Raw genomic sequence first — 12,767 nt, forward strand, 5'->3', positions numbered from 1 at the left:
CATCCAGCCGTAGGGAGCAGGCCTAAGAAGAGAGTGAAGTTTGATGCAGGTCTTGGGCCTTTTCGATCCTGTCAATTATCCAACCCATGTCTAGATATAACTAGAATGTAAATGCTTATATCGAATGTGTGTGTGCACATGTAGATTGTATATAAAATGTATATGTATACCCTATACTCTCTCTTTTACTTGTTTCAGTCATTTGACTGTGGCCATGCTGGAGCACCGCCTTTGGTCGAGCAAATCGACCCTGGGACTTATTCTTTGTAAGCCCAGTACTTATTCTATTGGTCTCTTTTGCCGAACCGCTAAGTGACGGGGACGTAAACACACCAGCATCGGTTATCAAGCGATAATAGGGGTACAAACACAGACACACAAACACATACACATACATACATATATATATATACATATACATATATATACATATATACGACAGGCTTCTTTCAGTTTCCGTCTACCAAATCCACTCACAAGGCATTGGTCGGCCCGGGGCTATAGCAGAAGACACTTGCCCAAGATGCCACGCAGTGGGACTGAACCCGGAACCATGTGGTTGGTTAGCAAGCTACTTACCACACAGCCACTTCTGCGCCTACATTTTATGTATACAGAGGGCAGATATGGTTATATGATTCAGACGTTTACTTCCTAATTCTATGATTCTAGGTTTAGTCAGAGGTTTTTCATTCCTCAATTCCTCTTACTCCTCCCACCTCTTCGGTACATCTTCTACATCCAAAGTCTTCTTCGTCTGTTTCAATTCCCACTTCCATCTCTTTTGTGCCTATAAGTTCGTATTAGTCTACACCAGTGGTTTTTTACCAGGGTTCCGCGGAACCTTAGGGTTCTGCCAGTACAGTCCAGGGGTTCCGCAAGAAGTTACAAAACTGCTAAAATCAGCAGTAATTTTTAATTCTCCTGTGCAGATATGTGTGCATAAGACAATTAAATTATTGCACGGGTTCCTCGAGCCAGTGGAATGTTTCCTTGGGGTTCCGCTCCAGTAAAAAGTTTGAAAAGCACTGGTCTACACAATGGAACTGTGGCATGCTCTGTTTTGCATGAGTGAGTTTGATCATTTCCCAGAAGGCGTTAAGTGTTTTAACCCTTCAGCAGTTAAACTGGCCATATCTGGCCCAAATGTTCTGTTTTATGTTCAAACTGGTGAGATCCAGCTCCTCACACTTAACCTACAATGTCATTCTAAAAATAAATGACTACATCCTCAAAATCGCAAAGCCCCAAGATAATACAAGATCAATTCCAAACAATGTGAGTCTCAGTAAGCAATTACACTTGACCGGATAATCATCATCATCATCATGCTAAAATATATATATATATATATTTATAGGCGCAGGAGTGGCTGTGTGGTAAGTAGCTTGTTTACCAACCACATGGTTCTGGGTTCAGTCCCACTGCGTGGCACCTTGGGCACGTGTCTTCTACTATAGCCTCGGGCTGACCAAAGTCTTGTGAGTGGATTTGGTAGACGGAAACTGAAAGAAGCCCGTCGTATATATGCATATATATATATATGTATGCATGTGTGTGTTTGTGTGTCTGTGTTTGTCCCCTTAGCATTGCTTGACAACCGATGCTGGTGTGTTTACGTCCCCGTCACTTAGCGGTTCGGCAAAAGGAGACCGATAGAATAAGTACTGGGCTTACAAAGAATAAGTCCCGGGGTTGAGTTGCTCGACTAAAGGCGGTGCTCCAGCATGGCCGCAGTCAAATGACTGAAACAAGTAAAAGAGTATATATATATATATATAGTGCTCTGTGTATATACATATATATGTTATTATTTATATATATAGATTTGGTTAAATTTTTCCATGCTTTATTTGAAACAGGATCTTTTTACACTGAATGAACAAACCCAATGTGATACACACGATCTGTTGAAGTGTCCCTGTAGAACTGGTGGACATATCGAGGAAATCCCTAACAAACTGACCCCAGTTCGACCATGTCAACTTGGTGCTGTCCCAGAGACTGATGTACTGGTAAGATCATATTATTTCACACCCCTATAATTAATCAATGCTTATTAACACCAATTAATCAACATCTACTGGGATTTTAGCTTAAGTGGCCTGAACTCTTTACATGAACACCACCCTGTACATAACTCCGTGTCCCCCTACATGGCCTTGCTTTTTGCTTTTTGAGCCCAAAAATTAACTAACATTACAGTTAAAAATTTACAGGGAGGAAAGTCCACACGTGGGTACTTGGTGTGCTAGAAATAGCAGCCAGTTTTCCTTTCTATCGTACTACTATCTAGAAAAACAGGGAAAGGACATTGGATGATGTATATCACAGGTTTGTTATGTCTGAAGAAAGAGATGGTCATGGATGGATTGCCTTTGAATGGGTGTGTGTCTGTGGTCGACTGGGGCTAAACAGTAATAACTGATTTTATAGATATTTCCTCTCCTGGATTTCCAGTTGATCCGATTAACAGAAGAGCCTGCTCGTGAAATTAACATGCAGGTGGCTGAGTATTCAACAGACACGTGTACCCTTAACATAGTTCTCAGGGAGATTCAGCGTGACACAGAATGTGACATGACTGGACCCTTTGAATTACTGGTACAACTCATTTTTGCCAGCTGAGTGGACTGGAGCAATAAAGTGAAATAAAGTGTCTTGCTCAAGGACATGATGCACTTCCGGGTATCGAATTCCTGGCCTTATGATGGTGAGCCAAATTCCCTGACCACTAAGTTGCACATTTTAGAAAATTAAATGAGGAAGGTCAAAGTGGTCAGATCGACCTGACTGACGTCCAGTTTGGACATATGTTGGTGGTGGGGGGTGTAGAGTGGGGAGGAAGGATTGGGGACGTTTAGGGTGAAGTCGATGTGTGAGGGGAAGATACAACGAAGGATGGAAATTATTTCTTTTTGGCTTCAGTTCAGGATATAACCATGGGGGGGGGCAGTCTGGAGGTACTGGCATTGATCACGTTTGGGATAGTGATTCTTATGTGCCACTGGCACAGGGGCCAGGTCAGTGGGTGCTGGCATCAGCCGCGTTTGGATAGTGCTTTATCATAGAGACAATGTGGCTACTACACACACACACACACACACACACTATATATATATATCATCATCATCGTTTAACGTTCGTTTTCCGCGCCAGCACGGTTGGACGGTTCGACCGGGGTCTGGGAAGCCAGGGGCTGCACCAGGTTCCAGTCTGATCTGGCAGTGTTTCTATAGCTGGATGCCCTTCCTAACGCCGACCACTCCGCGAGTGTAGTGGGTGCTTTTTACGTGCCACCTGTACAGGTGCCAGGGGAGTCCGGCATCGGCCACGATCGGTTGGTGCTTTTAACGTGCCACCGGCACGGAAGCCAGTCGGGGCGGCGCTGGCATCGCCCACGTTCGGCTAGTCACTTTTTCATGTGTCACTGGCACAGAAGCCAGTCGAGGCAGCGCTGGCAATGGCCACGTTCGGACGGTGCTTTTTATGTGCTACCGGCACAAGCCAGTCGGGGTGGCGCTGGTATCGGCCACGTTCGGATGGTGCTTTTTACATGCCACCAGCACAGGTATCACAACTACTATTTCCCTTGATATTTATTTCGATGTTCATGTACTTGACTCAACAGGTCTCCTCAAGCACAGCGGGACGTTCTGGAATCCAGGGTACTTTGAATATATATATATATATATATATATATATATACAATAATCTTTCACTTTGGACTTTCTACAAGCTGTTTGTATTTTTACAGTTCTTGCTTTCTAAAAGACAAAATAAACAAGTTTATTTTTTTCGTTTTGTTTTTAGGGAAAGAAAAATTTAACAATGGATGAGTTAATGGACTGGAAACATTTATCTCCTGAGGAAGTTTCCTCTCATTTAGTAAGTATCCACTTACTTGGTTACTGGAATATTTTTCTATAAAACAAGACAACTTGTCTATCAGAGAATAATGGATGGCATTATAGAAATGGTCGATTTGTTGTGGAGTTTCAACTGTCTTCTGGTTCCATGCCATAATTTGAAACGACAACGATACAGGTGTTTACTGCTGTCACATCCACATTACTTTTGTAATCTGTATCACTATAACACCTGTATCAGTCACACCTGGACTACTGTTGCATCTCTGCTCTCTCTCTCACACACACATACACACACATCATAATCGTTGTCATAATCACTTAACAACCGCTTTCCATGCTGGCATGGGTTGGATAGTTTGACTGAGGACTGGCAAACCAGATGGATGCACCAGGCTCCAATCTTGATCTGGCAGAGTTTCTACAGCTGGATGCCCTTCCTGATGCCAACCACTCCAAGAGTGTAGTGGGTGCTTTTACGCGCCACCGGCACGAGGGCCAGTCAGGTGGTATATACATATATATAGGCGCAGGAGTGGCTGTGTGGTAAGTAGCGTGATAACCAACCACATGGTTCTGGGTTCAGTCCCACTGCGTGGCATCTTGGGCAAGTGTCTTCTGCTATAGCTCCGGGCCGACCAATGCCTTGTGAGTGGATTTGGTAGACGGAAACTGAAAGAAGCCTGTCGTATATATGTATATATATGTGTGTGTCTGTGTTTGTCCCCCTAGCATTGCTTGACAACCGATGCTGGTGTGTTTACGTCTCTGTCACTTAGCGGTTCGGCAAAGAGAGACCGATAGAATAAGTACTGGGCTTACAAAGAATAAGTCCTGGGGTCGATTTGCTCGACTAAAGGCGGTGCTCCAGCATGGCCGCAGTCAAATGATTGAAACAAGTAAAAAAATATATATATATACACCTTAAAGATATATACACATACACACATCTTAAAGACATTAAGTGTTTCTGTTTAAAACTCGGGATTATTTATCAATAAGAATCTCCTTTCTTTTAGGAATGGCATCTTCCTTCAGGACCAGCCGAAGAGAATTATGTTACCTTTGCATTTTGGAGTGAGACCAAAAATGTGTTTATCACAGAAGACAAGAGTGTTCTTTAAAAGCACCAAGTTTAGATGCAGTTGTTTATTTATTTTCTTCCATTTTCTCACTAAAGTTATTCAAAATTCTTCAGTGGAATTATTTTTTCATATGTACATAGCCAACAACAACAACCACCACCACCATATATGGTAATAAATACCCTGCGTTATTTCATCTCTTGTTTTATTGGTTTATTTTTTCATTAATGATAGTAAGGCGGCAAGCTGGCAGAACTGTAAGCACGCCGGGCGAAATGCGTAGCTGTATTTCGTCTGCTGTTACGTTCTGAGTTCAAATTCTGCCGAGGTCGACTTTGCATTTCATCCTTTCGGGGTCGATAAATTAAGTACCAGTTACACACTGGGGTCGATGTAATCAACTTAATTCATTAATAAGGCGGCGAGCTGGCAGAAACGTTAGCACGCCGGGTGAAATGCGTAGCCGTATTTCATCAACTGTTATGTTCTGAGTTCAAATCCTGCTGAGGTTGAAATTGCCTTTCATCCTTTCGGGGTTGATTAAATAAGTACCAGTTATGCTCTGGAGTTGATGTAATCGACTTAATCCCTTTGTCTGTCCTTGTTTGACCCTTCTATGCTTAGCCCCTTGTGAGCAATAAAGAAATAGACAATATTGTGTGTGTAGAGGATGCATGTTTTGTGAGTGTGTAGCTGGTGCACGTGCTTCTATGTGTGTTCTATGTATAGTCAGCTCCAGCTTGTGTCCGAGCATTGGGTTTGTCAGTTTCCATCCAGTCTCCTCGGATGATGTTTGTGCCAAATGTAAGTTTGGATTCCAAGTTGGTGGTGAAAGAATTGCAGGCAGAATTCGCACGGGATGGTCAGTACAGGTCAAGGATGTTGAAGATGCTCCTTTCTTCTGCGTATCCGATCGTGGCCGTTGCCAGCCTTGCCTGGCCCCCGTGCCGGTGGCACGTAAAAAGCACCATCCGACTGTGGCCGTTTGCCAGCCCTGTCTGGCACCTGTGCCGGTGGCACGTAAAAAGCACCTACTACACTCACAGAGTGGTTGGCATTAGGAAGGGCATCCAGCCGTAGAAACATTGCCAGATCAGACTGGGCCTGGTGCAGCCTTCTGGCTTCCCAGACCCCAGTTGAACCGTCCAACCCATGCTAGCATGGAAAGTGGACACTAAATGATGATGATGATGATGATTCTGTTGTCTGTTCTCCACGAAGGAGCTGGCTTCATTGCGGATAGCAGTCCTCCAGGCTGTCCTATCCATGACAATCTGTTCTCATGAGGATGTCTGGATGTTAGCTTGAGCCAAGGTTCGTTTGAGCTGGTCTTTAAAACAGAATTGCAAGTTCTCTGTAGAGCATGATCCTTGGGAGTCGAGAGGGCTCCATACACTGGATGTGACCAACCCATCGGAGACGATGGCAGAGAATGGTGGCTTCCTCACTTGGGAGTGAGGCACGGTGAAGAACCACGTTGTTGGTAACATGATCTTCCCATTGTATGTTGAGGATCTGTTGTAGCTTTGATTGCTGGAAGCATTCAAGGCGCTTGAAGTCACAGTGGCATGTATAGATGTGCATGCATGTATGTGTGGATAAGTGAGTTTGTGTGTGTGTGTGTGGCTATAGATCTGCAGCAGACCTTTTTGCTCCTACCCCACCCCATCACATCAGTCTGTAAAATCCTGCAATGGTTGATACCACCTGCCTCCTGGGGTTAATTAATAGTAAATATTTTTCCAGCTGCTATTTGGTGAATATGTCATAGAAATCAGGTGTAAAAAGAGAAAAAAAAACCAGGTCATGTAATGGCAGTAGAACATTTCACACAACCAACACTGGCACCGACCGACATTGATGAAGTCTGAAAGCAATAACAATCGGCTGGAATTGGTGGACAAGTCCACTTTGTTAAGGCCTTTGAGAAAATATTATGTGCAACACAGAAATATCAGAAACACAAATTTTAAAAGAGAGAGGACACTGCAACAAACTAAATCTAAACACAGTCTGTCGTTCTTGTAAGGATGTAAGCCATTATTGTCATCATTGTTATCATCGGTGTCATCATTTTCATTATCCTCATCATCACCATTATTGTCATCATCACAAAATCACATTCGATGACTGGCATCCGTACTAGCGGGGTGCAAAGAGCACCATACGAGTGTGATCATTGACAGAGTGGCTAACCGGCTTCCGTACCAGTGGCACATAAAAGGGCACCATTTGAGTGTGATCGTTACCAGTGTGCCTTACTGACACTTGTGCCCGTGCTAGTAGGGTGCCAAGAGCACCATCCGAGCGTGATCATTACCAACGTCACTTGACTGGCGCGTGTAAAAAGATTTGAGTGAGGTCGTTGCCAGTACTGCCTGACTGACCCCCGTGCCGGTAGCACGTAAAAAGCACCCATTGCACTCTCGGAGTGGTTGGCGTTAGGAAGGGCATCCAGCTGTAGAAACTCTGCCAGATCAAGATTGAAGCCTGGTGCAGCCATCTGGTTCGCCAGCCCTCATTCAAACCATCCAACCCATGCCAGCATGGAAAGCGGACGTTAAATGATGATGATGTTTTATTGAGGCAGCTCTTCTGCTGCTGGATATGCTTCCTGTCACCAACCCTCACTTGGTTCTGAACAAGGTAATATTCCCCCCCACCACCCATGGACAGACAGGTTCTTGCAGAACATTGGAAATGCACGACACTGCTTGTATAACAGTGACACTCATTTACAACAATCAGACAATGTCAAGACATGGACACACACACACACAAACGCATACATGGTGATAGCACTATCTTCACAGATGGTTGCCGTCTCCTGTTTCCTGCTTATCACTGGCATTTTTGACTCTTCATCCGTGACCTCCCCAATGACTATTCAGTCCCATTGCAGACCTGCATGGTTTGAAGCTGAGGTGACAGATGAAAGTTGTAACTCAGTGTATGCTCCCAAGTGATAAGGTCTGCACACGTCACCATTCTTGCATTGCCTTGGGAACTTTCAGTAGATGGAAAGACAAATAAAGAGACATCTGTACATCACTGGATCGTAAGGAGAAAGGACACTTGTACAATACTGGACAGCCCTCTCTGAGGAGTTTCTGTGATTAGTAGCTAGTGACAAGCTGAAGCGAGATGACCAGTGATCACATGAAACAACAAGGCTTTACATCAAAATGTCCGTCCCCTAGAAGGATGCTGTGACAACAGCTAGGGATCCCTCGCTCCCAATGGTTTTGACTGCATACTCTGACACCAATTAGGGGTATTTCTGCATCCCCACATTGAAATGTCTTGTCATCACATATGCTAGTTAACACATAGCTGGGGCCTTGACAGGGACTGCTTCATCCGGGACTGAGTAGATGTGGGAACAAAAGGTGGCAAAGAGGTGGTTCCACATTCCTCAAAACCCTGGAACTCCTGAATAAGAGCCCCTTAACTGGATGCAGTTGGAAGACACACACACACACAGTGGGCTTTCAGTTTCCATCTGTGGAATCCATTTAAAAGGCTTTGGGCAGCCCAGTGCCCTAGTAAGAGACACCTACCCAAGGTGCCATGCTGTGGAACCGAACCCAGAACCATGTGGTTGGAAAACAGCCACTTCTCTTCCTAGATACACAAAAGAAACTGTCAATATTTGAAGTGAAATACTTTCACAGAATTCTTGGGTTTTTTTTTTTTGTGCAATGATAAGGATTGACAGAATTGGTTGAGCATCATCATCATCATCATCATCATTAAACATCCATTTTTGATGTTGGCATGGGTGGATGGTTTCACTGAAAACTGGTTAAGCTGGAGGAGCTGCACCTGGTTCCAATCTGATTTGGCATGGTTTCTATGGCTGGATGCCCTTACAAACGCCAACCACTCCAAGAGCATAGTGGGTGCATTTAATATGCCACTGGCACGGGTGCCAGTTATGTGACACTGGAATTGGCCATGACTACAATCTCACTTCTTGACAGGTCATCTCAAGCATGGTATATTGCCAAAGGTCTCGGTCACTTTTCACTGTCTTTGTGAAGCCCAATGTTCAAATGGTGCCTTTTATGTCCCACTGGCACAGGTGCCAGTCAGATGGCACAGTCATTGGCCAGGACTACGACTTCACTTGGCTCGACAGGTCTTCTCAAGCACAGCATATTGCCCAATGTTTGAAGGGTGCTTTTTATGTGCCAGCTATGTGACACTGGCTTCAGCCACGACTACCATCTCGGCTTGATGGGTCTTCTCAAGCACAACATATGGCCAAAGGTCTCGGTTCCTTGTCATTGCCACATCAGAAGCAATGTCTTGGATTTCTTCTGACTCTTCATATTCTAAGTTCAAATCATACTGAGTTGAACTTTGGCTTTCATCCTTACAGGATCAACAAAATCAAGTACCAGTCATGTACTGGGGTTTTTGCCTCTTTGTCATTCTTAAACCTTCAACACCTGGCATAAAGCCACCTCCGCCCCTCTCTGAAATACTCAGTCAAGGGGGGTGGGGGTGTTAGTCTTCATTTTGTGAGTTACAAGGTGACCTCATTAGGTGCCACAAAAGCAGAACGCTGTCCATGCCATAAAGGGGTTGGCATTAGGAAGGGCATCCAGCTGTGGCGACCATGCCTCAGTTGACATTGGGACACAGTGCAGTTCTTTGGGTCATTGGATCCTCTTTCAAACTGTCCAACCCATGGCAACCTGGAAGACCGGTGTTAAACGAGGATGATACGAATGCTGGACTGTGAAACTACGTATTGGTCAGTTCTAAAGTTGACCGTTACAACTGTAACAAGAACAAGAATATATTTTACCTTTTAACCACTCCAACCTCTTTGCGATCATCAGCAGATACCTACCTCCACCCCGACCCCCATCTGCTATGCTATGGCCACATAAGCAATGAATGTAGGTACGACCCATGAAGGCCATGGCTGGATTTGATCATTGAACACAAACAATTGCGATGAAATAATGTTCTCAAATATTGGTACAAAGCCTGAAATTTTGAGGGGGGGGATAGTTAATTAAATTGCCCCCCCCCCAGTGTCCATCTTGTAACTTCTCTGGGGAGAAGTTCCAACAAAATGAAATCTCCAAGAGGTTTAAATGCACGAGTCTCCAGTATCCAAGTGGATACAGCTCTGAGCACTAACGTAGCATGGGTGGGAGAGACCCTTGGCAATATACCGTGCTTATGTTGACCTGTGAAGCCAAGTGAGACCATAGTGGTAGCTGGTGCCAGTGTCAGGTTAGTGGCACCTGTGCCAGCATGGAAAGCAGACGTTAAACGATGCTGATGATGATGATGTCTGTTTTCACAGTGTTGTTCGAAGGAGATTTGCTCTTATTTGTTGAATAAAAATCTGCAATAATTGGGATGGAAGCACTCCGTCGGTTACGACGACGAGGGTTCCGGTTGATCCGATCAACGGAACAGCCTGCTCGTGAAATTAACGTGTAAGTGGCTGAGCACTCCACAGACACGTGTACCCTTAACGTAGTTCACGGGGATATTCAGCGTGACACAGAGAGTGACAAGGCCGGCCCTTTGAAATACAGGTACAACAGAAACAGGAAGTAAGAGTGAGAGAAAGTTGTGGTGAAAGAGTACAGCAGGGATCACCACCATCCCCTGCCGGAGCCTCGTGGAGCTTTTAGGTGTTTTCGCTCAATAAACACTCACAACGCCCGGTCTGGGAATCGAAACCGCGATCCTACGACCGTGAGTCCGCTGCCCTAACCACTGGGCCATTGCGCCTCCAAATAAAAATCTGCAATAATTATGCACCAACCCAATATGAATAAACGAAGTTTCAACAGTGTCAAAGTTCTCAAAAGGAACAGAATGCGGGTGTGTGGGTGGATGTATGTTGAAATGAAAAGCACCCAGTGCACTCTCTAAAGTGGTTGGCATTAGGATGGGGCTCCAGCTGTAGAAATCTTGCCAAAATAGATAGTAGTAGTGCTTGGTGCAGTCCTCTGGCTGGCCATCACCACTTAAACCATCCAACCCTTGCCTGCATGGATTATGGATGTTTAATGATGCCACCACTGACGCTGACGATACATCTAGAGTCAAAGGAAGCAGTGTTAAAGTATAACCATGTTCCATGCTGTCGGTCATGCTCAGGTGGATCTACTCAGGACTATTTTGTCCCTCCCACATCTGAATATACACGAAGGTGTTAAATAGAACTGGATGCACCAATATATAGACAGGCTGGCCCAAAAGTAGGTTTACAATTATTCAACAATCTCTTTCACATTTATATATTAACTGTTTAGATCTTAACTATAAAAAGATATGAAACCATTATTCTTTGCTAATTTAATTAATTTTGTCAAGCTCCCTTTTCAGATTGGAAGATAGAAATTTAAATGTAATAAAATGTTTTAAAAGAAATTTAAAGTACCTCACCTGTGCTTGTGCCACGTAAAAGGCACTAAGTCCACTCTGCTAAGTGGTTGGTGTTAGGAAGGGCATCCAGCTGTAGAGACGTACCAAAACAGCCACAGAAGTCTGGTACAGGCTTCTGCCTGGGTGGTTCTTGTGAAACCATCCTATGCATGCTAGCATGGAAGGTGCACATTAAACAATGATGATGATATATATCATCATCATCATTTAATGTCCGCTTTCCATGCTGGTTTGGGTTTGACGGTTTGACTGAGGACTGGCAAGCCAGGAGCCTGCACCAGGCTCCAATCTGATCTGGCAAGGTTTCTAAAGTTAGATGCCCTTCCTAATGCCAACCACTTCGAGAGCGTAGTGGGTGTTTTCTATGTGCAACTGGTACAGGAGCCAGTCAAGTGGGGCTAGCATCGATCACGTTTGGATAGTGCTTTTTACATGCCACCAGCATGGGGGCCAGCAGGGGTTACTGGCATCAATTACATTCGGATAGTGCTTTTTATGTGCCATCATCATTTTATGTCCATTTTCCATGCTGGCATGGGTCGGATGGTTTGATAGGAGCTAAAATGCTAGAGAACTGCACCAGGCTCTAACTGTCTGTTTTGGTATGTTTTTAATGGCTGGATGCCCTTCCTAATAATGCCAACCACTTCGCAGAGTGTACTGGGTGCTCTTTATGTGCCACCAGCACAGGGGCTTTTTATGTGACACCATATATATATATATATGTGTGTGTGTGTGTCTGTCTGTATGTATATATATATATATATATATATATATATATATGATGATATATATATATGTATATATATATATATACAAATAAGAAAATGGAGGAATAGATTCCTTTCATCCATTTTCTTATTTGTATTATGATTTTGAGGTAAAACATTTTACCTTCGCCCATCTAATACAATAAATAAATTAATTGCATTGCAATTATAAGCATTTATGTATTTGCCTTCTGGGTACTTCACCAGCAGTATACTGGATAACTGATATCCCATAGTGGGTTACACTCACAACCCCTATCTCACTTTGTACTTTTATATATATATATCAAAGATGTACAGGTGTCAATTTATTATGGCTGTTTCAAGTAGCTCCATTTAATTAATTAATGAGAACATTTTATGAATTTGAAAGAAACCACTCTCTTCAGATGAAATATAATTAAGATTCAGTTCAATTAGGTACTTAAATTAAGGCACCTTGCTTAGTTTAGTACTGCCCACACACCTCAACAATATTATTTCAATATTGAATATCAAGACTCCATGTAGGGGTGTTTGTACCTAATATTCTGTACAAGGGTTCTCTATAAAAATGTCAAGCGCTGAATACAGCCCCAGGCTAAAGAAGGTCTTCACCCATATAAGGTGTTGTTACCTGT

General features: G+C 43.7%; 1 protein-coding gene across 6 annotated transcripts in view; it reads left to right on the forward strand.

Annotated features, from left to right (window-relative positions):
• The window catches only part of LOC115216521 (DNA repair and recombination protein RAD54B), a 73,570-nt gene extending 68,420 nt beyond the window's left edge, over positions 1-5,150 (forward strand). For all 6 annotated transcript variants that reach the window (XM_029785974.2, XM_036509093.1, XM_029785964.2 and 3 more), the window contains exons 24-26: positions 1,863-2,015; positions 3,814-3,888; positions 4,889-5,150. In XM_029785974.2, coding sequence (XP_029641834.1) covers positions 1,863-2,015; positions 3,814-3,888; positions 4,889-4,993 — 333 coding nt within the window. In that variant the 3' untranslated portion in view covers positions 4,994-5,150. The remainder of the gene's footprint in view (positions 1-1,862; positions 2,016-3,813; positions 3,889-4,888) is intronic.
• Positions 5,151-12,767: the final 7,617 nt, after the last annotated feature.

The sequence above is a fragment of the Octopus sinensis genome, linkage group LG1, assembly GCF_006345805.1.
Source record: "Octopus sinensis linkage group LG1, ASM634580v1, whole genome shotgun sequence".
NCBI classification, from domain to species: Eukaryota; Metazoa; Mollusca; class Cephalopoda; order Octopoda; family Octopodidae; genus Octopus; species Octopus sinensis.